Source organism: Phyllostomus discolor, chromosome 2 (genome assembly GCF_004126475.2).
Source record: "Phyllostomus discolor isolate MPI-MPIP mPhyDis1 chromosome 2, mPhyDis1.pri.v3, whole genome shotgun sequence".
Lineage (NCBI taxonomy): Eukaryota > Metazoa > Chordata > Mammalia > Chiroptera > Phyllostomidae > Phyllostomus > Phyllostomus discolor.
The window spans coordinates 101,712,360-101,736,501 of NC_040904.2; the positions used below are offsets into that span (position 1 = coordinate 101,712,360).

Sequence of the window (24,142 nt, forward strand, 5' to 3'; positions counted from 1 at the left end):
GAACCTGCATGGTTTGCTCTCTCTCACCCACACACATACATGCACAATCACACCCAAAAGGACAGCTGGGAGGGCTGACTTTCCAACTTAATGGGAAGTTACTCACTTGATGAGCTCCAAAGGGCTTGCTCCTTTTTTCTTGCCATTTTCTCCTGAACTTCACACAGCATTTGTTCAATCTTCAAAATCACCTCAATGAGGTCAGCCTGGGCTCCCTTGATCGCTAAAGTTGCCTTTCCTGGATTGATAATCTCTGAGATAGAGACCTTTGAGGCTGCCTGATGCTGAGCCAAAATGTCATGTTCCTTTTTCCCAAGGTAGAGGATGTGATTATTCTCAATGGTGTGCTGGTCCTGGTGGGTCAGTATCCTTTGGATCCACTCTTGGGCCTCACCCATCTTTTCCTGGTTAGGTCCCATCAGATTGATGGCAGGAGAGTTAGCTTTTAGTCCATGTTCTCGGGTCTCTCTGGTTCCCCTGGTCCCTTGGGGAACTGAAAAAGGCAATCGTAAGCAACCACAGAAGAAAGGTGGGTTTTAAAGCAGACCATAGCAATATACCCGGGCTAGTATCCACCCCAGGATATTGTCACCACTGTCTGATGTAGCAGCTTCAATTACGTAATATTTTTGAGAGCTGTGCTGGTTATAAAGGAAATCTAAAGAGAGTTTATAGTTTCCTTGAGCATACCCAGTTTAGCTTATAAGGGGTTGGCTTCATCATGTCTTGCCCCTGCTGTGTTGCACTCATCAATTCACAGGTGAGTTCACCTTGTGATCTCACTCCAGATGTTGACTAACTATTATTTCCTACTGAATGGGGTTTTCCTTAACCTCTTGCTAATCCCAGATTTAAAATCAAACATCTCTTAAAGCCATAGAGCTTGGAGAGTAAAAATTCTTTAAAAAATATATTTGATTATACAATAATACATGTTTATTACTGAAAATACTGAAAAAATGGGAAAATTATCAAAGTCTAATGAAAGAAGGAGATATCGGTAATTCTACTACTTGGGATTCCTATTTATATCTTATGTGTGTGTGACAGGGCATTGTGTATCTCCACAAGCCTTGGGGCCTTAGCAGCTCCTGCTGCTGGACACAGTATATACATCCCAGCAGAAAAGGAAACGCAACTTGATTTCAACCCACCCACATATACCTCTTTCTACAACACCCCTCTACAAGGAATAAAGATATGTATAAAGAAGAATTTCTGATGGATTAGGATGGCTCTGAACCCAAATTGAAAAAAAAAGGTGGGGTGGCGGGGAGAAAGAGGATGGAGTAGCTGAGAGAGAATTCATAGATGAGGCAGTATGTAAAATATATAAAGAATTCCCTCAAATCATTAAGAAAAAGAAACAACCCAGTAGCCAGCTGGGAAAAGAATTCACAGTAGAGGCAACAAAAATGGCCCACATATGTATGAAAAGAGGTCCCCTCCATCGGTAACCAGGGATATGAAAAATTACCCACCGGGCTGGCAAAAATTTGTAAGTCTGACCACCTCAAGTGTTGGGAAGGACATAGGGCAACTGGGACTCGTATGTATTCATGACAGATGTAAAATCAAAGCAACCATTTCTATAATTATATTATTTAAAGAAACTTTGGCACATGTGTATCAGGGGATGTGTACAAGAAAGTTCATATACTTGTTTGTAACAGTCAAGAACTGGAAATAACCTGGGTCCTTCAACAATGGAATATTAATATAGCAATGAAAAGTAGAGAATTTTAGATACAGAGATGAATCTCAGTGACATATTTTGAGGGGAAAATTTAAGTCGAGCACTTACTTTGTTCCAGGGATTGTTCTCAGTGCTTTACATATTTTATTCAATCCTCACAACACAGTGAGATAGGTACTATTAGTAGCCCCATCTTACAAATAAGGAAACTAACTCTGAGTTATTAAGTAACTTGCCCAGGGTTTTAGCACTGGTAAATGGTGGCTAAGGAGCTAGCAGATGTGGGCAGTGACTCTATCGCTCACACACGTCTGCCCCCCAGCGAGTGATCCCACGACAGTAATGCTAATTAGCATCTTTCACCTAGTATAGTAGTAGGGAGGTACTGGGAACTATGAAAAAGTATCAGGACAGACCTAGAAGAGGGGGAGGATGGCCTTCCTCTGAGTAAAAAGTAAAACCAATGTTTTACACAACACTTACAAGTGTGTGTGTGGGGGGGAGGTTCTTAAAGGCATACATTTTTTTGAACCCTTGTTCTGTTGGGGAGCTTACATTATTAGTACTTTTTAGGAGAAAATAAAAACACTACATGGTAATAATTCATTTATCCATCATCATCAGGAAAGAATTGTTCTTCTAGGTAACTACATTGTTCAGATCACTACAGGATATTCTTCTAACACCAAAACATTTAACTATTTATTAGTTAGATATTTCTAATGGAACCACATCACCTTCCCAAATAGTCTAACTTTTCCTTGATAATCTGAGATCATCACCACTTGCCATTATTAACATTATTAATAATACTTACTTATGTAATAGTCTAAATTGTCCTTGATAATCTGAGATGAACATCATTCATCATTATCAATCTCAAATGATCACCTGAGATCATCATCATTCATCATTATTAATGTTACTCTATAATTCCTTTACAGATGTCGTCAAGAATTACTGAAATAAATGTTAATGCCTGGCCTTATTATTCAGATTAATGACAAAGAGACATTTGTATGTTTCTTTTCCATATTATTCCCACCCCAAACTCCTCCTATCCAGCCTCTAGATTCATTGTGGTTCCCCAAACATGCACTGTATTTGTTTGCTTCAGTGGGTTTTCTCTACCTTAGGAGTCCCACCCCGTCTCTGGTCATTGAAAATCTTAGCATCCTCAAAGACAAGCTTAGAACCATCTCATCTATGAAGCCATACTTGATCCCTTGCAGTCTCTCCCATCTCTTAGCCACCTGGGGAGTTTGTCCATTCTGTCATTTGTTATTTACCCCCTGGCATTTATTTAATGCTTTACAATTTACAGAACATTTTTATGCACATAATCTCTACCCTTGCAACAGTCTGTCATGCTCATTTTACAGATAAATAAAATCAGGCTCATAAGAGGCAAAGTCACAAATCAGGACTCTTAAAATCCCTCCTTCACTTCCGGCCCTGCTGGACCACTGAACATCCATAACTTAACTTTTCAATAAAAAGTATGAACAAATAATTTTGACCTTAATGGGAAATATACTAATAATTTCTAATGCTGGTTGAATGTTTAGTGTTCTTAATGTCTACAGAATACTTTAGATTAAAAGACTATTTCAGATGTACACAACCTAGTTGTCATGAGGCAATTCCATCTCAGTCCACTCACTCTCCACTGAAGGAAGGTAGTTATAAGACAAAGTTAAACGTTTTCCACCTCCCAACAACCAGGACTGGTTTAGCTCAGTGATATCCAAACCTGGTTCGGTAGCATGATTAGGGGACACTGAAAATAATACATGCTTGGCCCAGATCCAGATTGGGGCCTATACATACATTTGCTTGTTTGTTGTTTGCTTTTTAAAGTTTCGGTCATGATCTCAGTGATTACTCAGGTTTGGGTAGCACTGGATTAATACACTTATTGTTATCTGGTATTACAAGATGTATTTTCTATAGTGATTGAAGAATACCTCTATTAGATGTTTGCTCATTCAGAGGAGAAAGAGTGCTGGCTAAGTCAGCTTCTGTAGGGCAGAACTTTTTTTTAGAAAAAAAATTATAGACAGCATTTGTAAATGAACTATCCACACTGTGGATTACTTAATTCAACTTAGCCTTGCTCTGTTCATATAAAACTGGACTGAGACATGGTCATGTACAGGGCAGGATGGTATCTAGGCAGGAGCACAATGAAATAAATTTGGCTTCTTTATTCTTCTTCCTTCTGTGAGTTGAGACGATCAAGAATAGAATGAGCCTAGGGTATGAGATGCTGCGGCTAGGCCCATGAATTTCTTACCAGTGTAATTGTTGAAAGGCTGCTGCTTGGACTTACTCTTTGCCATTACAGTGCTGAAAACCTACAAGAAGCAAAATAGAACAGAACAGGGCTTTTAGCTATCAGCATGAAAATCCCTCTATCTACCTGCACACACCACACTTGACCTCAACCATTCTGTGGGGAACAGCAAGTACAGCACCATAATCTATTAGAACATGTAGGGGAAACAAGTATAGGAAAAATGGAAGCAAACCCCAAATCTGGCTTTTGGTTTATTCCAAAAAAGCCAGAAGAAAGTATATTCCAAGGCAACATATTAACATTCGTTCATTCATTCATTGACTCACTCATTCAGAAGACATTTTTAAGTATTTTTATTGATTATGATATTATAGTTTCCCCAATTTTTCCCCCTTCATCCCCCCTCCCCCCTGCAGCCCCCAACCCTCCAGCTTCCCTCTTCTTAGTTCATGTCCATGGGTTGTACATATAAGTTCTTTAAGTCCTCTGATTGCTACACCATTTTTATCTTCCCCCATCTATTTTATGCCTACTAATTATGCTTCTTCTTCCCTGTACCTCCTCCCTGCTATTCCTCCCTTCCCCCTCCCCACTGAAATGTTCATGGAAATGAACATCCTTCCATGTGATGTTCATTTCTCTAATTCTGTTCCTGTTCTAGTCATTTGCTTAGTTTTTGTTTTCATTGTTTTTCTTTTCTTTTAGGTTCAACTGTTGATAGTTTTGAGTTTGTTGTCATTTTATTGTTGATATTTTTATCTTTTTTTTCTTAGATAAGTCCCTTTAAGATTTCATATAATAATGACTTGGTGATGATGAACTCCTTTAACTTGATCTTGTCTGAGAAGCACTTTATCGCCCTTCCATTCTGAATGAAAGCTTTGCTGGATAGAGAAATCTTGGATGTAGGTCCTTGCCTTTCATGACTTGGAATACTTCTTTATAGCCCCTTCTTGTGTGCAAGGTTTCTTTTGAGAAATTGGCTGATAGTCTTATGGGAACTCCTTTGTAGGTAACTCTCTCCCTTGTTCTTGCTGCTCTCAGGATTCTCTCCTTATCTTTAATCTTGAGTAACTTAATGATGATGTACCTTGGTGTGTTCCTCTTTGGGTCCAAGTTGTTTGGGACTCTCTGGGCTTCCTGGACTTCTTGGAAGTCTGTTTTCTTCGCTAGATTGGGGAAGTTTTCCTTCATTATTTGTTCAAACAAGTTTTCAATTTCTTGTTGTTCTTCTCCTTCTGGCACCCCTACAATTTGGATATTGGAATGTTTCAAGTTGTCAAAGAAGTTCAAAAGTCTCTCTTCATTTTTTTTGAATTCTTGTTTCTTCATTCTGTTCCAGTTGGATTTTTATTTCTTCCTTTTGTTCCAAGTTATTGCTTTGAGTCCTGGTTTCCTTCCTGTCACTGTTGGTCCCCTGAATATTTTGCTTTACTTCATTTTGGGTATATTTCATTTGTTCTTTCATTTTTCGACCAAGCTCAATCAGTTCTGTGAGCATTTCGATTACCAGGGCTTTAAATTCTCCATCAGATAGGTTGGCTATCTCTTCATCGTTTAGCTCTCTTTCTGAAGTTTTCCTCTGTTCTTTCCTTTGGGCCATATTTCTTTGTCTCGGGACACCTGTTAAGTTGTAAGGGGGTGGGGCATTAGGTATTACCCAGGCAGGCAACCCTCCTTGGTGCACTGCAGTGTTGCCTGTGTGGGAGGGGCCAGAGAGGGGACAGTGCAGCTCACCGGCTCGTCTCTAGTGCACTTTCCAACGGACTCTTGAGTGAGACTGGGAATTTCTCTCACCATGGCAACTGCGGTAGTCCACAGTCAGCTCTGAGTCTCAGTTTTGCCTTCAGCCAGCCCCGTCCATGTGGTCAGCTGCCTCACCATGGGTTCCTACCAGTCTGGTTGTTCTGTTTGACTTTTTCTTTAACTCCTTGGTTGGTGGAGTTCCATGCAATTTGATTTTCTGGCACTTCTGGTTTATTTTAGCTTGGTTGTTATCCTCCTTTTGGTTGTGTGAGGAAGTGAAGGGTTTCTACCTACACTTTCATCTCGGCTGGAACTCCTCATTCAGAAGATATTAATGCCCTGCTTATTGCATGTTAGGCACTGACCTAGAGCTGTGGATATGGCGCTGAAGAAGACAAATATAAAGGCAGGTGCTCTTGTAATTAATAAAACATAAATTCATTTTTCAAATGTTATACACAATGCTTTCTCATAGAATGAATAAATGATCAATTCCTAACTGTATCTGGCCCATAGTGAACATTCAATATGTTAGTTGTTGCTGTATTATTATTATATGACAGTCTATGGATTAAGATTTGTCTCTTTAAAAAAACTCATCTCTGTTAGCATTTGGAACCACCATATCCAGTGTCTTCCTTTTTTAAAGTTGATACAATTGGCAGTAATTATTTCATTGTAAGGATGATAAATGCTGAGGCGAAAACTAGATTTTGTTTTGAGCCTGAACTTTAACAATAAAATTTCATAATTTGTAGGATACTTTTTTCATAAATCATATTTGCACCTGCTATCTCCAGAGCAAAAAGTTCTTGAGCTTAACAGATTTTGTACCTGGAAAGGTCATTACAGGGAACTTCCCTATCCTCTCTATAGAAGAACTTGGAAATAAAACAAATGAAATAATATTATCTGTTGATAAATAGACTAAGAATAGCTGCCATATGCAAAATGGATAAAAGTCTGCCTTCTCCCAAAGTCACTTTAAATGGCAGGATGTGTTGCAGGGTGAAAAATCAATTATGCCAGCCTTTTGAATTGAATTTGGGAGAAGACTATAACTTAATCAGTACCAGTAACCTAGAAGAACGTGTGGGTAACACACAGATGACCTGCAAGGTTCAGGAAAGTGGCTCTACATGGCAAGAATTTGGCAGTTTTTCCAACTCTGTTCACAAATGACCAACACTTATCACGAGGGATGTTAGTAATGTGTTCCTGGAGAGCTGTTCCTTATTTTGAGACATAATGTCTGGCACAAGGTAGATATGCAATAAATATTTGTTATAAAAACAAATGAATGACTATCCATCACTTTTTACAGATACTCAGCTCCAACCAGGACCCTTATCACCATGAAATACTGGTGAACACAGGTATTTTAGTCAGCTGGGGAATTATTCACTGTCATTCATAAATTCAAAAACTCACCAGTATGTGACTATAAGTATCACCTTATTGTGAGTTCAGTGTAAGTTGCTATTCCTGAGTTAGGACAACTCTGGATGTCTGGCGTATCCATTTTCTGAAATGTAGGGACTTGCCAAGGTAGTGTCCTCTGTGAAGAAATGTGTAAACTGCCCTCTGATCTTTCTGAACACACACCCCTCACTGAAAGACTTATTTAGGAAGAAAAGATGTGTTTATCAGAAGGCCCGAAGGTATACATATGCATGCACACACATCATACTTCCATGTGGATATAATAATGTGTTGATACTGAAAAAGCCTGAAGGGGGATAGTCAATGTCAGGGTATAATGTAAGTTATTGTGTCAGACAGTCCTCTCCTTTGAGTTACAGAACTGAAAGATATATCATCTTTCAAGTTATTTTTTGTTTTTCTTTAGTAGTTCAGAACACAGGCTTTGGGGGCAGACAGACCCAGGTTGGAATCTTCGTTTGGCCATTTGACTAACTGTGTGTATGTTAACTTCTGGGCTAATAGGTTTTCCTGTTTGTAAAATGGAGATGACAACAGGGGCTTCATCACAGGATTAGAGTAGAGAATGGAATGAGACAGATTCTTAGCACAGTACCTGGCTGATGCAATAGATGGCAGCTATTTTTATTATTAGGCCCTGGGGGAGCCCTCAGACTGTGATTGACCTTTCTACTTTTGTTGAACTGCCATGTACATTTTTGTTTGTAGGTTGGAAAGAATGAGCCTTCTTTTCAAGATGTGGTTAATTCCTCTTGAAGGGATATAATGTTTCATGAACAGCTCAAAGATATACTCAGGGCAACCTGTATGGGCCCAATTATAGTCCTCTACTTGGGGGGGAACGGGTGAACTTCATTTGAGGGACAGGATGATTCATTTTGTCAAGAAGATGAGCTAATAATTATCTTCACTGGGTAATTCACCATCATCTTGCAGGTGAGCTGCAGGTGAGACACAGTGGTGTGCTGGAGCTGGCTAACATTGGCTCACAAGAGCCCATTGTGCACATGTCTTCTCAATTCACCACCTTCAGTGGTGTCACATGGATAGTTTGGAAGACAGCAGGGGAAATCAGCAAACACTACAAACTTCCTTGTGTCTAGTCAGACAGCAAAAGGAATAAGAACCTTTATACTTGTTCCAGGAAAGAGCAAGCTAGAACCAATATAAGTCCATTTTCTTGTGTGAAGAGATAAAATGGCAACCATCCACATAGAGACAGGCTGGGAAGCATGAAAAAAGACTAATGTTTGGAGCTACTCTCTGGGCCAGGCACTCAGAAGGCCCTTTACACCCAAACCCAGACACATGCCTGGGAAGTCGTACTAGCACTTCAATGTTGCTGTTGGCAGAATTAGAAACCTATGTCTTCAAAACCTAGTTTAAGGTGCTGTCTCATCTCATTTCTTTTTTAGTATTTCTTAACATCATCATTAGAGTCTTTTTTGAAAATGCCAATTAAGTGAGAATAAAGCAACGAGATCTTTCTTTCTTTCTCCCCCCTGCCTCTCTCTCTCTCTTCAAATGAGGTTGTATACAGGATGGGGCAAAAGTGGGCTTACAGTTGTTCATATGGAAAATAACACAATAATTAATAAACAATAATATAAGGATAAACTGTGTTTTCTATACTTAAAACTGTAAACTTTGCCCCGCCCTGTATTTTTAAAGCATATTTTATTAATTATACTACACAGTTGTCCCATTTTTTCTCCCCTTTATTCCCCTCTGCCCTGCACCTCTCCTCCCACTAGCATTCCCCCCTCCCCCTAGTTCATGTCCATGGGGGACATATACATATAAGTCCATGTACATATAAGTTCTTTGGGTTCTACATTTCCTATACTATTCTTACCCTCCCCCTGCCTATTTTGTACCTAACCAATTATGCTTCTTATTCCCTCATTTGCTTCTGTACCTTTTCCCTCATTCTCCTCCTTCCCCTCCCCACTGATAACCCTCCATGTGATCTCCATTTCTGTGATTCTGCTCCTGTTTTAGTTGTTTGCTTAGTTTGTTTTGTTTTTGTTTTTGTTTTAGGTTCAGTTGTTGACAGTTGTGAGTTTGTTGTCATTTTACTGTTCACATTTTTGATCATCTTCTTTTTCTCCAATAAGTCCCTTTAACATTTCATATAATAAAGGCTTGATGATGATGAACTCCTTAAGAGATGGCACTTTAAAAGCAGAACAGCACAGCAGTATATACTAATTACGCTGAATACATCAATGGCCTATTCACATGCAAGAAACTCAGCTGATCTGGCCACTCTAAAAGAAAAAGCTTGAGGTGAGGTGAAAACTAAAGAAGCTAGGCACAAGATGTTTGCACTCAGACACAAAGGCACACACGCCCTCCATCTGTGTCAGACCATAGCTGATTTCCCTGTGAAGTGACCTACAGATGAGGTAAGAAATGAATTTGAGGGCAGTACTGGGGTCATGGCAAAAGCAGTCAGATATACCCTTGCTGTTAAAAAACTTATAATCTAATTGGAAAAAAGATAACAATTCACTTAAGTTAATATTCAGTTCAGCAGCATTCAGTGAACTGCAGCTCATTATAGCTAATATAACAGCTAACCTTCAGGGAGGACTTCCTGTATGCCAGGTACTGTTCTAAGTGTTTACGTGTATTAACTCATCAAATTCCCACAACAGCTCCATAAGATGGTAGTTATTATCCCCATATTAAAACTGAGGAAACTGAGTTACAGATAAATGAGTAAACTTGCCCAAGGAAGTTGATTGATTGGAGAGGAAAAGCTGAAGACTTTGTTTTAAATATGCAGGATTTAAGATAACAGTTGGATCAAGACTCCACAGAAGTTTAAGAACAGCTGTGTTCTTAAAGGAAGCAAGTAGAGAGAGGAGCATAGGACCCCACATCAAAACGAGGAAGTTGCTTACCTTTAAAGATGGGGAAGAGTAAGTACCAACAAAGGAAAGGAGTGAAGCTAGGTGGTGGGTTAAACATGGCTTCTACAACGGTATTCTTTACTAGGTTTCAGATGGGCAATTTACAGAAGTTAGATTTCACCAAATTAGAATATGACCATGCATTACAGCTTAGCCTCGTGTCTTACATTTGAGACACTAAACAGATGTTAAATGAAAGAATGAATGAGTGAATGAATGAATAAATTATAGGACATTTCTAAGATACTAACTTACCTCATATGTCTCCTGTTCTTCAGGAAGGATCACAAACTTTATAGTTAGTTGTTTTTTAAAGCATTGTTTGGCAAACATTAAAACTTCATCAAACATAATCTCTGCTGCTTCATACTTCCCAAAACCAGTGTTTCCAGTCCCAAGAGGAGGAAGAGAAATGGAAGTTACATTTAGCTCAAGGCATTTTTCCAAGCACTTCTTCACTATGTTTCTCAATACCTATAGGAAAAATATAATTTTAAGATCAGCCTTTAAGTCAAAAATAACACTTCACTTACCCCTTGATCCTGCTCATTGTTTACAATGCTAATCTCCTCTCCCCCTCAAAGCTATGTCCATGCCTTCTCAGAGAGCAGGAAAGGGCCCACTCTACAGGGAACCCATTACAGCTATAAGGTTAAATAAAGAAAAATAAAAGAACTAAAGAAACTGAAGTAAATGAGGGGTCCTTTTTGTGCTATTCAGGACGTTTGGGCACCATGATTTCTCCTAAGTCAGAGAGCCAACCATCAGGTAGGTTATCCCCACTCATGTGCCACTTCCAGGTCAACAAAAAGAGGTCTTGGGAGTTTAATAAAGGAGGCAGAGGTTAAAATAAGTAAGCACCATTTATTCAGTGTTGTTAAGGTCTGTCATGTAATTTCTCTTAGAGAAGTGCTAGTATACTCGGCAGATTTAAAACTTTGCATCAATATTTCAACATCCAAACTGAATATTAATACAGGAAGGTTGTCTGTGGAACGACCTTGGAAAACTGAGGGGTAGGGATGATTGAAAGACTAATTTGGGATTAGAGTGCCCTCTAGCCAAGAAAGAACCAGAAATTGTAACCAAGAAAGAACCAGAAAGTACCAGAAAAGTAAAGATAGACAAAGGCAGTGGAAATACATGACAAGTAATTAATTTGACTAGAATGGTGCTAGAAGGGAAATCCCAGGTCCTTCTGGAATTTAACAGATGGAGGGAAACATGGAGAGGCTGAATTCCAGGCCCACATGGGTATGCAGACTTGATATTGCTATGTCTGTTTATGGTATGCCCACTTAAAATTTAGACGTGTTAGGTATTACTGTAGCTTAAACTTCTTAAGATAATTTATTATAGCAACAAAATTATTCAGTATTTTAGGCTTTCACAGGAGTGGTAGAAAATAGGGACTATACCACTTAATGATATTTCATGAATGTAATGACACGATGGAAATTCAACAAAGACTACATGGACTATGAAGCTACATAAAGATATATTTATTTTGACCTTACCAGATCCTGTTTAGAATATTCTGAAGGCCAGCACACATAGAATACATATTGACCAGGTGATTTAGAGTTACTTTGGACCAGTACCAATGGGGAATCCTTAGATGTCTGAAGGCTTTTTTTGGTAAATTCCTCTGTCATTTTGTTTCCTGCTTTTTGGGGAAATGATTCCGACACAGGACCAACTCCATCACCAAGATTTGGATTTACAAAACAAACAAATACATCTGTCTGAAAAGGGAAAGAATGGACAAGATTCCTCGTTAAATTGCTTTTTGTTAAATGACCACTTTAAATCTTTATTTCCTGAAGAGCTTTGAAAATTACTTTTTAAGATCCTAAATTCACAAAAATATCATTTAATAATGGATAGAAACTCCTATTTCCAAAGAGTGATCATTTGACCAGTCTGATTATCCTATTCAGTAATTAGGTAAAGTGTGTGGATGATACAATTTTTATTGCAAACACTTGTCAGCCTCTTGCTGGCTTATACCCCTCATATTCCCATATTCTGAGCATTCCCTGCTTTATTTTAAGCTTTAATTTTTAAAAAAATTAAAAAACTTAATTTTAGAGAGACAGGAAGGGAGGGAGAAAGAGATGAGACAGACATTGATATGAAAGAGAAATGTCAATTAGCAGCCTTCTTGTTCGCACCCCAACCTGGGACCAAACCCACAACCCAGGCATGTGCCCTGACTGGGGATGCAACTGGTGACCTTTTGCTTTGTGGGGTGAAGCCCAACCAACTCAGCCATACTGGTCAGGGCTATTTTAAGTTTTATTAATGAATAGTTTCATTCTCTGCCTCACTGTCATCACTTTTGCTATTTTTGTGTGAATTTTCCATTTTGTTTTAAATAGAGTAGAAATAAAATTTCCACCTCTTATTTTTTTTAAAGGTATGTAGTACATAAAGAAATTACAAGTGAGACAAAAAAAAGTCAGCCTCCACCTTGGTGGGGTCCTCAGATCTGTCCGTCACTCACCACCTGTCCTATAGGCAGATGCTTTTCCCATCTGTCCTTTCAGAAATAGACTGTACATATACATGGGCTGTATTTGAAGTAATATCACATAGTTAGCTGTAAGATCTGCACTTAAAGGGTTGTATCCTTTCCCCCCCACCATGCCCAAATCCTCCTAAATCATCCAGATGATTTTGGCTCCCTTTAGGGGTAACTTAGGCATTTCTCATAGATATTAGTGAATGCTTTACTTTGAAAGTACAGTCAGAATTTACAATTTGGGGGAACTGGCCCCATTTTGCAATTTTAAGGTTCCTAATGTTCTTAGAACTAAATAAATATGATAAAAGTTTAGTTAAGTAAGTTATTCAACTATGATGTTTCCACTTTCATGTTTCTATATTAATGACTTATCAAATAAATATTTCATTTTATGGGGGTTCTCTCAGTCTTCCTTATAATTGTCCTGCAGGCAGTAAGTGGTTTTTTTTCATTTATGATTAAGATATTTGACTGTGGCCTGAGGACAGTCTCAGGTGTGATATCACTGATTAAGAAAAAAAAAAGAATACAGCCTTATAGTCTTTCTTTTCCTCTGTTCCAGTCCCTGCTCCCTGAATTCCCTTCACTCATTCATCAATCACTTGCTGAACACCTAGAAGTATGCCCAGACCAGGCTCTGGAGCTACAGAGATGAACAAGCTATGATGCTCATTCTCAAGGTGTTTTCTTCCTAGCAGGGGAGCTGCACTAACCCGGAAGTACCTAGGTTCACTGTTCCCCTGACTCTCTCCCTCCCTGACAAGGCCCTCTCCTTTGTGCCCTAGGAACCTTTGTGCCCTGGCTAAATGCTCACATTTTGTATTCTCCATGGCTCCTGGCACAGAGCCGTATACTCAGAATATAACTTACAGGTCCATCTAAGTCTCCTGACTGGTCCAGCTTATTGTTTTCTATCCATTAATTCCTCTGTGTCTCTCTGATCATTCTAACAACCAGGCCCCCCTTCCCATCAATTCATATCTATCATAACCTGAGATCAGATCCAAAACTCCCATTTTCTGAAGTAATCTTTCTTGATCCACTCCACTCTTATCACAAGTGTACCTACTCTTAAATATTATGAATTCATGTTGTATTAAGACTTTTTTGTTTACTATTGATAGGTTGCTTCAGAAATGTTCAGGTGGTTTATCTAACAATGAGATTCTTCAAATAGAGAATTTTTGGAATCAAAAATTGTTCTGTTTCTGCACGGTGCCTAAGAATAATAGCAATAATTGTTATAAATATTTACTATGTGCCAAGATCTAGCCTGAGTATTTTATGTGTATTGATTCCAACTCTAAGATATTGTTATTAGTATCCTCATTTTCCAGATGAAGAAACTGAGGACCAAAAGATAAAGTAACCAGATTTACATCACACAGCTAGTATACGGCAAAGCCAGTATTCAGATCCAGGTGGTCTGTCTCTAAAGTCCATACTCTTAACCTTAACAGGATTAAACAATGGCTGGAATAGTGTATACTCAAAACATACTTGGTAGGTAATAAACAGTTAAGGGATCCCCTTTGGCAGTTCAAGAGAACACAAAGACTTACCCCCTGCAGATGAATGAGGCCTTGGACAATCTGGACAGTCAGGTTGTTCACTGTCATCATACTGAGAGGAAGGACGGCTCCTTGATTCACCTGGAACCCCAGCTCGTTCTCCCCTAGTATGTCTTCTGAAGCAGCTTTAAAGGCAGCAACAGTAGGGTCCTCATTGCTTACGAGATGAATTTGTTTTAAAGTCCCAGTCAGTTGCATACCTTGGAAATAATTCTTGATAGTTTCCACTATGATCTGTGTACACAAATTCAGAGGGAACCGGAAAATCCCAGAGCTCACGGCTGGAATTGCTACTGTCTCAATGGGCAGCTTGCTAGAGGTGACATACTTCAGAATATTTATAATGGCCTTGCGCAGCTGATAAATACACTTCTCCCTATGCACTTCCTCCCACCGAGGCCCAACAGCATGGATAATATGTCTGCAGGGAAGCCTCCCTGCTCCTGTGCACGCTATTTCACCAGCTGGTATTTTACCAAATCTAGAAACAAATCTTGTACTCTCCTCTTGGATTTCTTGGCCACCAGCTTTCACCAGCGCACGGGCGAGGCCTCCCCCATGGTAAAGGTCTTCATTGGCTGCATTCACTACAGCGTCAACAGCATGTCTGGTGAGGTTATCCTTCCAGACAGACAGCTCTAACCAAGGAGTCAGCCTTCTTTTGAAGACTTGCAGAGACTCACTGTTACCTTCCCCGGCTGGAGAGACCAGGGTAGAGATACAGCCGAATTTATTCTGGAGAACTTTACACAGCTGACTCTCATTATTTTTTAAAATTTTGAAGTCATTGTGATTAATGGGTATTTGCCAACTATGGTTTTCCCCAAGAATGTCTCCAAGAATCTCTGGAAAAGGAGAGAAGATTAAAAAAAAAAGAAGAAAGAAATGAGCAAAGGTTCCTTTGAAAAGTATATAATGCCACCTCAGGTCTGGAGACTGAGTGTCCTATATGCAAAACTGGGATGAACTTCCTCTCGCCCCCTTCCTGGTTCTTTCTCACCTAGATATGTAATTAGACCAAGAATACCTAAGAGTTTTCAATGGTAAATCGTCCATAAAATGCTTAGTTAGTCTTGTGTCTGGCATTTAATAAATACTCCATAATTGGTAGCTATTATGATACAGGGATGGTGGTAAGAAAACTACATATGTAGGGGTTTATGAATTTTACAATTTACATAAAAATGGTGAGTTTGGGAAGAACCATGCTTAAGGCATGAGTATTGGAAACGATTTAATTATGAGACACAAATAAATGGAGGCTTTATTCATAACTTGTTTGCTTAGTCTTTGTGCCTTAGTCTGGGTTTTCTTGGGAGTTGATCCTAGAAAACACCAGGGGTGTGAGATGGGAGGCCAGAGTGGGAAAGTAAGACAAGAAAAGGAAGGACATGAATAGAGGATGTGTTATGAAGCAAACAAAGCTTAACTTCACTGCGGAATAGTATGTCTCAGAGTTATACCACAAGAAGGGGAAAGGAGCTGAAATATTCATCCAACTTCTATCAGTCATTAGTCAAGGATGCTCTGTGGGGGCATAGTCCAGCAAATGGGTTGGAGAATCATACTCTAGTTTCATGGGACAATTTTGGTGGAATTAAAACTAATAGACTGACTTCCGGCCAAGATAGAGGCGTAGGTAGACACACTGTGCCTCCTCGTATAACCAAAATAAGGTCAGCAACAATTTAGAAACAAGATAACAACCAGATCTGACAGAAAATTGAACTGTATGGAAGTCGGACAACCAAGGAGTTAAAATATACACTTTCATCCAGACTGGTAGGAGGGGCGGAGTTGGGCAGCCGGGCGGAGAGGGGTTGAGGCACAAAAAGCAGTGGCACCAGACACGTAATGCAACCCAGGCACTTAAGGCATCCTGGGTGTGTAAGGCATCCTAAGCACAAGACTGCAGTGGGCAGACACTGCACACAAGGCACCTGGCTGTCTGGGCCACATTTGTGTGCAGATAAACCAGGCGAAACTGGGCAGTGAGACAGACATCGCAACCCAGGGTCCCAGTGCTGGGAAATAGAACCTCAGGACACTGATTGAATACACCTGTGGGGGTTGAGGTGCAGGGAGAGACTCCCAGCCTCATAGGAGAGTGCGTTGGAGAGACCCACAGGGTCTTAGAATGTGCACAAGCCCACTCACATGGGAATTAGCACCAGAAAGGCCCAGTTAGCTTGGGCGAAGCAGCAGAAGGGACTGAAATCTCATGGAGAGCAGAGTAAGCGCCATTGTTTCCTCTCGGACCCCGCCCCCACATACAGCATCACAACCCAGTCACTGGGTTGCCCCACCCTGGAGAACACCTAAGGCTCCACCCCTTGCTACTAACAGGAGTATCAAGACAAAAAAATGGCCCAAACAAAAAAACAGATCAAAGCTCCAGAGCAAATACAACTAAGTGACAAAGAGATAGCCAACCTATCAGATGCACAGTTCAAAATACTGGCAATCAGGATGTTCACAGAATTGGTTGAATTTGGTCACAAATTAGATGAAAAAATGAAAGCTATGCTAACTGAATTAAAGGAAAATGTACAGGGAACCAACAGTGATGGGAACAAAACTGGGACTCAAATCAAAGGTGTGGACCAGAAGGAAGAAAGGAACATCCAATCAGAAAAGAATGAAGAAACAAGAATTCAAAAAAATGAGGAGAGGCTTAGGAACCTCCAGGACATCTTTAAACATTCCAACATCGAAATTATAGGGGTGCCAGAAGAAGAGGAAGAGCAACAAGTGGAAAAATTATTTGAACAAATAATGAAGGAGAACTTCCCCAACCTGGCAAAGGAAATGGACTTCCAGGAAGTCCAGGAAGCTCAGGGAGTCCCAAAGAAGTTGGACCCAAGGAGGAACACACCAAGGCACATCATAATTATATTAGCCAAAGTAAAAATGAAGGAGAGAATCCTAGAAGCAGCAAGAGATAAGGGGACAGTAACCTACAAAGGAGTTCCCATCAGACTGTCAGCTGATTTCTCAAAAGAGACCCTGCAGGCAAGAAGGGGCTGGAAAGAAGTATTCCAAGTCATGAAAGGCAAGGACCTACATCCAAGATTGCTCTATCCAGCACAGCTCTCATTTAGAATGGAAGGGCAGATAAAGTGCTTCTCAGATAAGGTCAAGGTAAAGGAGTTCATCCTCACCAAGCCCTTATTATATGAAATGTTAAAGGGATTTATCTAAGAAAAAGAAGATAAAAAACACGTACAGTAAAATGACAGCAAACTCCCAATTATTAACAACCACACCTAAAACAAAAACAAAAACAAACTAAGCAATCAATTAGAACAGGAATAGAACCACAGAAATGGAGATCACATGGAGGGTTAGCAACAGGGAAGTGGGAGGAGGAAGAGAGAGAGAGAAAAGGTACAGAGAATAAGTAGCATAGATGGTAGGTAGAAAATAGACAGGGGGAGGGCAAGAATAGTATGGGAAATGTAGAAGCTAAAGAACTTATGACCCATGGACATGAACTAAAGGAGGGGAATGTGGGTGGGAGAGGGTGTGCACGGTGGAGGGGAGTGAAGGGGAGAAATGGGACAACTGTAATAGCATAATCAATCAAATATATTTAAAAAATAAAATAAAATAAAACAGCCATCAATGGCTGATCAAGGCTATTTGTGTCCAATGTGGGACTCCCCTAATGGGCAATCTCAGGCTGGCAGAGCTCTGTCAGTTTTCCTTACAATCTGATGGCTCCACCTGCCCAGTCTGGTTTCTCCTCTTTTTGTTTCACAATAAACCTTCTGAATTCCTAATGCCATCTCAGTTTCTGCTTCCTTGAGAACCCAACCTGTGACACCGTATTTCATGGAATCTATGCCGTCATTATTATATGCTACCGAGAAAGGAAAATAATACCAATTAAACCATGACATATTACTGATTGATAGGGAGTAGCTTTATTTCAGAGATGTGAAAAACTGTGCATCCTAAAATAGGTAAAATGTGGTAACTAATTATATTTTACTTCAACTCTCATTTCTTATCTCAGCCATGTAGAAAGATCTCTGGTGGTTTGAATTATCTAAAAGCAGCAGCACTTGAGCAGCCAGATCCAACTGGCCTGTGCTTAAATTTCAAGCGGGCCACCCTTAGAATCCGGCAGGTTCCACTGACTCTTACAGCCCTTGTTGAGCAAGGGACAACCAGTGGGGTACCCCTTCTGACCAGTTTCTAGGGCTGTAGTCAGAAGAGTCTCACATCTTGAGGGCAAAGGAAAGGACCAATGGGAACCCTAAGAGAACATGCCTGCTGATGCAAACTGCCTCTGAAGTAGTCCCCCCTCTGAGGCTCAGGCTGGGTTGCCACAAGGTCCTGCAATCACGCACCTGAACGCTTGCAGGGGAGACAGTCTCCTTCTGTGTTCCCCTTTTCCCACTGAGGACAGATCTGAGCAAAGAATTTCTGGAGCAAGACTGAGAGTGAGGTGTTCCTACCTGATTTCTCATTGTAAGCTGCTGCTTCAGCACCCTGTGAAAAATTAGAGTGGTTTTAAAAAAATGGAAACCAAATGACTATAAATTACTGAAAACAAATACAGCCTAATGATCACAAAGCAACAGAAACTGCTAAAAGCCCTGAGTTTGAGCGGGTAGGGGAACATGTGTTTGTTCCTTTGTTTAATCTGTGTGCCTGAAATACTTGAAGTACTGAATGTTCTAGCAAACATTGACCCTATCCCACTTCCTAGAGGCCAATCAGTGCATTTCTAATTCAGGATGAGATGAAAGGTTGGAGACTAACACTTGGAAAGGCCCAAAGGTCATAGACCAAAATGACCCCAAACTTTCAGACAGGCCTCGAATTTCCAAAGGCTTGCAGGGCTTTCCTAGATAGAACAGAAGACACAGGGACATGAGCCACGAGCCACATTAGCTATACCCCCCACCTACCAGTCAGAACCCGCTTTCCATTGCTTATTTCACGGCACTGGCCTGAATGTAGAACTTTATGGTTAAACAAATGAGGTGTCTTTCCTCTCTTTCCTTGTTTTCATCCATCCTCCATAATTCTCCTCCCCTCATTCTGCAAAAGCAGAACTGCTGAATGAGTAGACAGAATCAAAATGATACTGAAGTTACATTTTTAAAAGTCATCCATCCTAATGGTGCCTCTGTTGTTTAGATCAGCATATTCTCGATTCCCTTTGTCTCACATGGTACAAGGAGAAAACTTTTATTGGGCTATTAAAACCAAACCAAAGACCCAGATTTCTTGCTGTTATAGGAAGAACTATTCATGTGCTGATCAAAGTTTGTGATAAATATACATTTATATATAAGTACGTTTACCTTAGAAAAGTCCATCCTCCTAGGACCTGGGGTCTTTAAATGTTTATACTCTGTTTTGTGTTTCTGAGCAAAGACGGTTGTTCCCAAATATGGTGGCCCACTCCTGGAAATGAATACAAAAGATACAATAAGCACTGACCAGATCTTAGGGAAGACTAAACCATAGGAAGACTAAACATGATTTCTGATCTTGAGTAGTTTTTAGTTTTACTAGTGAACAGGCACTATTGTTTTGCTGCTGTCATTACTGTTTACCTTCTATCCTTTGCAGAGACGCTCCAATTGAAACCAGAGTGGCAGTTCAGAGACGGGCAAGAGCCATATGGGCTATAGCAGGGAAAGCTTTATGGAGAAGATAAGACTAGAACCAGACCTTGAAGGATGGAGCAGGTGTTTATACAGTTACAAGAGGAGAATGGTACCAAGCAGTAAGACTGAGCATGGCATTAAAAATAAAATGAGGCCCTGGCTGGTGTGACTCAGTGCATTGAGCACCAGCCTGCGAACCAAAGGGTCATGGGTTGGATTTCCAGTCAGGCCGTGCCTGGGTTGCAGGCCGGGACCCCAGTGGGGGGAGCATGAGAGGCAACCACATATTGATGTTTCTCTCCCTTTCTATCTCCTTCCCTTACCCTCTCTAAAAATAAATAAATAAAATATTTAAAAAATAAAATGAGGAAAAACCAACTATATGAGTGAGCATGAAGAAACCTAGAGAGTATTTGAAGAAAAGAACTGTACTTAGGCCCATCAACGGTGTGTGTACTGAGTTTGTGGTAAATTCCTTGATCTAATAAGAAAGAGGAATATCTGGATAAAAATCAGAAACACCGAAAAATCTATTTTAATGATTGTCTATCAGTTAGGTAGAAATGAAAATGCCTAACAACATAGTAGCCTACACTAGTTGCCCACATAGTTGTCATCTGCCTCTGAAATGATTTGTAATGCCTTTGCAGTAGAAAACTTTTGTATGGCTATCTATAGCATCAGAGGACAGTTATTCTTACATGTCAGGAAAAGCAGCATGTCCAGTACAATCGGAAAGTAAGAAGGCAAGATGCATTTTTTGCCCCCAGAGGGCACTGTTGTTTTCACAAAAGAAGGAAGTCTTCAGTGTTGGCTTTGGTGGTGGGTGGGCTTCCTGGGGGCTTTTGCCTTAGATGGTGTTGCCCTTGTTTTTTTCTATAGACCAGGCTTTTCTATAGACCAGGTGGGGGCAGGAGAGGGTGGTTAACCTCAAAGAAATTAGAAACAAGGAGCATATTGCCCCAAACATCCAATCTCTTCCATTTTAAAAACACTACCAATAACAACAAAAGTCTTCCTAATTTTCCATAACTGGTTTCTACTGTGTTCTTTTTTGCAGGGGCAGCATGAAGAAGATGACTTTTCTCCATCTATCTGCCTGTTCAGCCCACTGTAGTGGGCCCCTGCCTCACCCCCAGGAATCCTCTGAAACTGCTCATCAGTGTCCTCCAGGAGGTTAACCCCAGTAGACTCTTTTCTATCCTTTTTCTTTTTTTAATTATATTTCAGTGCTTATGATATTACAGTTGTCCTGATTTTTCCCCCGTCTTCCCCTCCACCCAACACCCCCTAATCCCTCAGGCAATCCCCACATTATTGTTCATGTCCATGGGTCATGCATATAAGTTCTTTGGCTACTCCATTTCCTATACTGTACTTTACTTCCCAAGGCTATTCTGTAACTACCTATTTGTACTTAATCCCCTCGCCTCTTCACCCATTTCCCCACACCTCCCTCCCTTCTGGCAACCATCAAAACACTCTCCATATCCATGATTCTGTCTCTGTTCTTCTTTGTTTAGTTTGTTTTTTAGATTCAATTGTTGACAGGTATGTATCTATTGCCATTTTATTGTTGATAGTTTTGATCTCCTTCTTTTTCTTAAGTCCTTTTAACATTTCATATAATAATAGTTTGGTGATGATGAACTCCTTTAGTTTTCTATTGTCTGGGAAGGGGGACGCTCTTTATCTGCCCTTTGATTCTAAATGATAGCTTTGCTGGGTAGAGCAAGCCTGGCTGTAGGTCTGTGCTTTTCATGACTTTGAATATTTCTAGCCATCTCTTCTAGCCTGTAAGGTTTCTTTTGAGAAATCAGCTGATAGGCTTATGGGGACATCTCTGTAGGTATGTAACTAACTGCTTTTCTCTTGCTGCTCTTAAGATTCTTTCTTTATCTTTAACCTTTAGCATTTTAATTATGATGTGTCTTGGAGTAGACCTCTTTGCATCCATCTTGTTTGGGACCCTCTGTGCTTCCTGGCCTTCTGTCCTAATTTTTACTTGACCTCTTTCTATAGTTATTGTGTTCTTTGAGTCCTAAAACTCTGCTTTCTTGGTGTCTCCTGTGCCATCTTCCCTTGGTTCTTTTGCTAACTTTCACTTTACAGGCCTTTTGCCTGGATTTACCTCCCTACCATCTCCAAAATCCATGCTCTCTCTCCTGGATTCCACAGCTCAATCAATGATACACCATTTACCCACTCAAGTCAGAAATTTAGAATTTCCTCATTTGCCCCATAACCAAAACATCAACTAGGTCCAAACACCTAAGTCACTTATGCCCCGACACTCCTTGCCCATTGGCCATTTCACTTCAGGGCCTCAGGGCCTCTTGCCTGAGCTATGTCACTACATTTTCTTCAAAGATTTAAATGTGTTTAATTTTACATTTTATGTTTGTATAGGTACTAGTTTAGTGGTTCAAATTTAGAAAGTGTGAAAGGCTCCCTCCAACCCCTAATTGCAGAATTATAAAGTCTGTGCAGTTGTAATTGTGATAGTGCTATCGAATTGCTCTCCATAAAGGCTGACCTATTTCCATTCTTACCAGTCATGTGCAAAGACCTTATCTCTGGCCTCTCTGCTGCCATTCATCCCTGCTTGGAAATGTGTCCTCCACCTGGCTGTCAACACCACATTTCTAACATGCACGCTTGACATGTCACTCTCCTGTTTCCCCAGCTGACAATCTTTCCATTTCTCCCCTCTGATCTTCAAGACCTATCACTATCTAGACCTGTGCTGTCTTTCCAGTGTGGGCCATTGGCCACATGCAGCTAGCTTTTGATCTCCTGAAGTGGGGCTAGACCCAACTGAAATGTGATGTGAGTGTCAGATAAACACCGGATTGCAAAGACTCAGTATGACCAAGAGGATGTAAAAATATAAGTACTTAATATTCATCACATGCTGAATGATTAAGTTAGGATACATAAATGATGAAACTTAGGATATATTGAGTTAAATAACATCATTGAAATTAATTTCACCTGCTTATATTTTTTAAAATATGGCTCATAAAAATTTTTAAATTAGATCATTGGTTTCATTATATTTGTACTGGACAGCACTGGTCTAGCCCCTTCCTCTATCATCTCCCTCGCCCATCTCATCTCCTCCAAGGCCCTAGTGCTCCATGTGTGCCTCCGATGCTCTCCTCCAACTACCCCCAACACACACACTCATTAAGATTCTGCTTCAAACGTCCTCTTGGAGGCATTCAAGAGATTTGCTTCTTCCTTCACAAGTCCACCTCCTTTTACCAGCCTGTGAGGCGGGCGCCCCAGGCTCATCGGTACTCCCTAGTGCACAGGGCGGCATGTGGTCCACACTGTTGGTCAAGACAAGGAATGGGGGCAGAAAGACCCGCAGAGCCCGTCTGAAGCACAGGGTTGGAGGGACACAACAGGTGATAGGTTATAACGCAGGTGAACCATTTCAAATTTTTTAAAATGCAGGTATTAATCTAATTCAGAATGGGAATTACATTTTAGCTGCATATAACTGGAACAACAGTGAGAGCCGAAAGGAATCACAAACTCAGGAGAAACTTTGACTTCCGCACCTGACCAGTCTCGCCCTCACGTGGGGGCCCTGGCTCTGGGGGCCGGCTTCCAGCCCGCCCGCCAGCACAAAGGCCGCAGGAGAGGAGTCGCCCACCGCCCCGGGGTCTGGGGGACTGCGGGACGGGACCTACTCACCCAGCGAGGTCCGCAAGGCAGGCAGCAAGGAGAGAAAAGGGAGCAGCGCTGCCGGGAACAGGAGGGAGCTCAGGGAAAACGAAACTGAAAGTTTGCTGCCCTGGGCGGAGGGGCGGGACGCACCCCTGCCTCATTCCGCGTCCAGCAATGTCCGGAGCAGCGGCACCAGCCCTACGCCGAAAGCCATGGCCTCGAACCCCTGCCCGCCATCCCCGCTGCTGGTGCGGGTGTCCGAGCCCTGCCATCGGCAAAATCTACATTGGAAGCTGGAAAGCTACTTCCAGAGCCGGAAGAACTCGGGCGGCGGGGAATGCACCGTCCGACCCCTGGGTGCCAGCGCGCCCAACACCTTCAAGGTGGAGTTCTTGGAAAGGGCAGGTGAGGTGCAGGCCCGGGGATGGGGGAGCAAAGGTCGTCCCTGGAGCTCACCCCTCGCGCGATTCCGGGCAGACCCAGTGCTAGCTGACCAAGGAGAGAGGGCGGGACAAAGTATGGCACTGTCTTGTGGAGGTACAGGAACCTGGGCCTCTGGCTGCCAAGAGACGCAGCCCACGGTGGCAGACAGAGCCCAGAGGTGCTCAGTCGGCGATCTAGCCTGACTGCGCCTTAA

The 24,142-nt window shown here is 41.1% G+C and overlaps 1 protein-coding gene across 3 annotated transcripts in view; it reads right to left on the reverse strand.

The window, feature by feature from the left end:
- The window catches only part of PARP9 (poly(ADP-ribose) polymerase family member 9), a 34,166-nt gene extending 10,238 nt beyond the window's left edge, over positions 1-23,928 (reverse strand). For 2 of the 3 annotated variants that reach the window (XR_004901396.1, XM_036018182.1), the window contains exons 1-8: positions 23,533-23,928; positions 19,519-19,621; positions 18,556-18,697; positions 14,192-15,045; positions 11,620-11,847; positions 10,358-10,576; positions 3,993-4,053; positions 107-493 (exon numbers count right to left, since the gene is read on the reverse strand). Coding sequence is in view for 2 of the 3 variants with exons in the window: in XM_036018182.1 (XP_035874075.1) it covers positions 107-493; positions 3,993-4,053; positions 10,358-10,576; positions 11,620-11,847; positions 14,192-15,045; positions 18,556-18,697; positions 19,519-19,621; positions 23,533-23,777 (2,239 nt within the window). In the remaining variant the exon portion in view is untranslated. The remainder of the gene's footprint in view (positions 1-106; positions 494-3,992; positions 4,054-10,357; positions 10,577-11,619; positions 11,848-14,191; positions 15,046-18,555; positions 18,698-19,518; positions 19,622-23,532) is intronic. The other variant, XM_036018183.1, reaches the window with a different exon arrangement.
- Between the last annotated feature and the right edge of the window lie 214 nt (positions 23,929-24,142).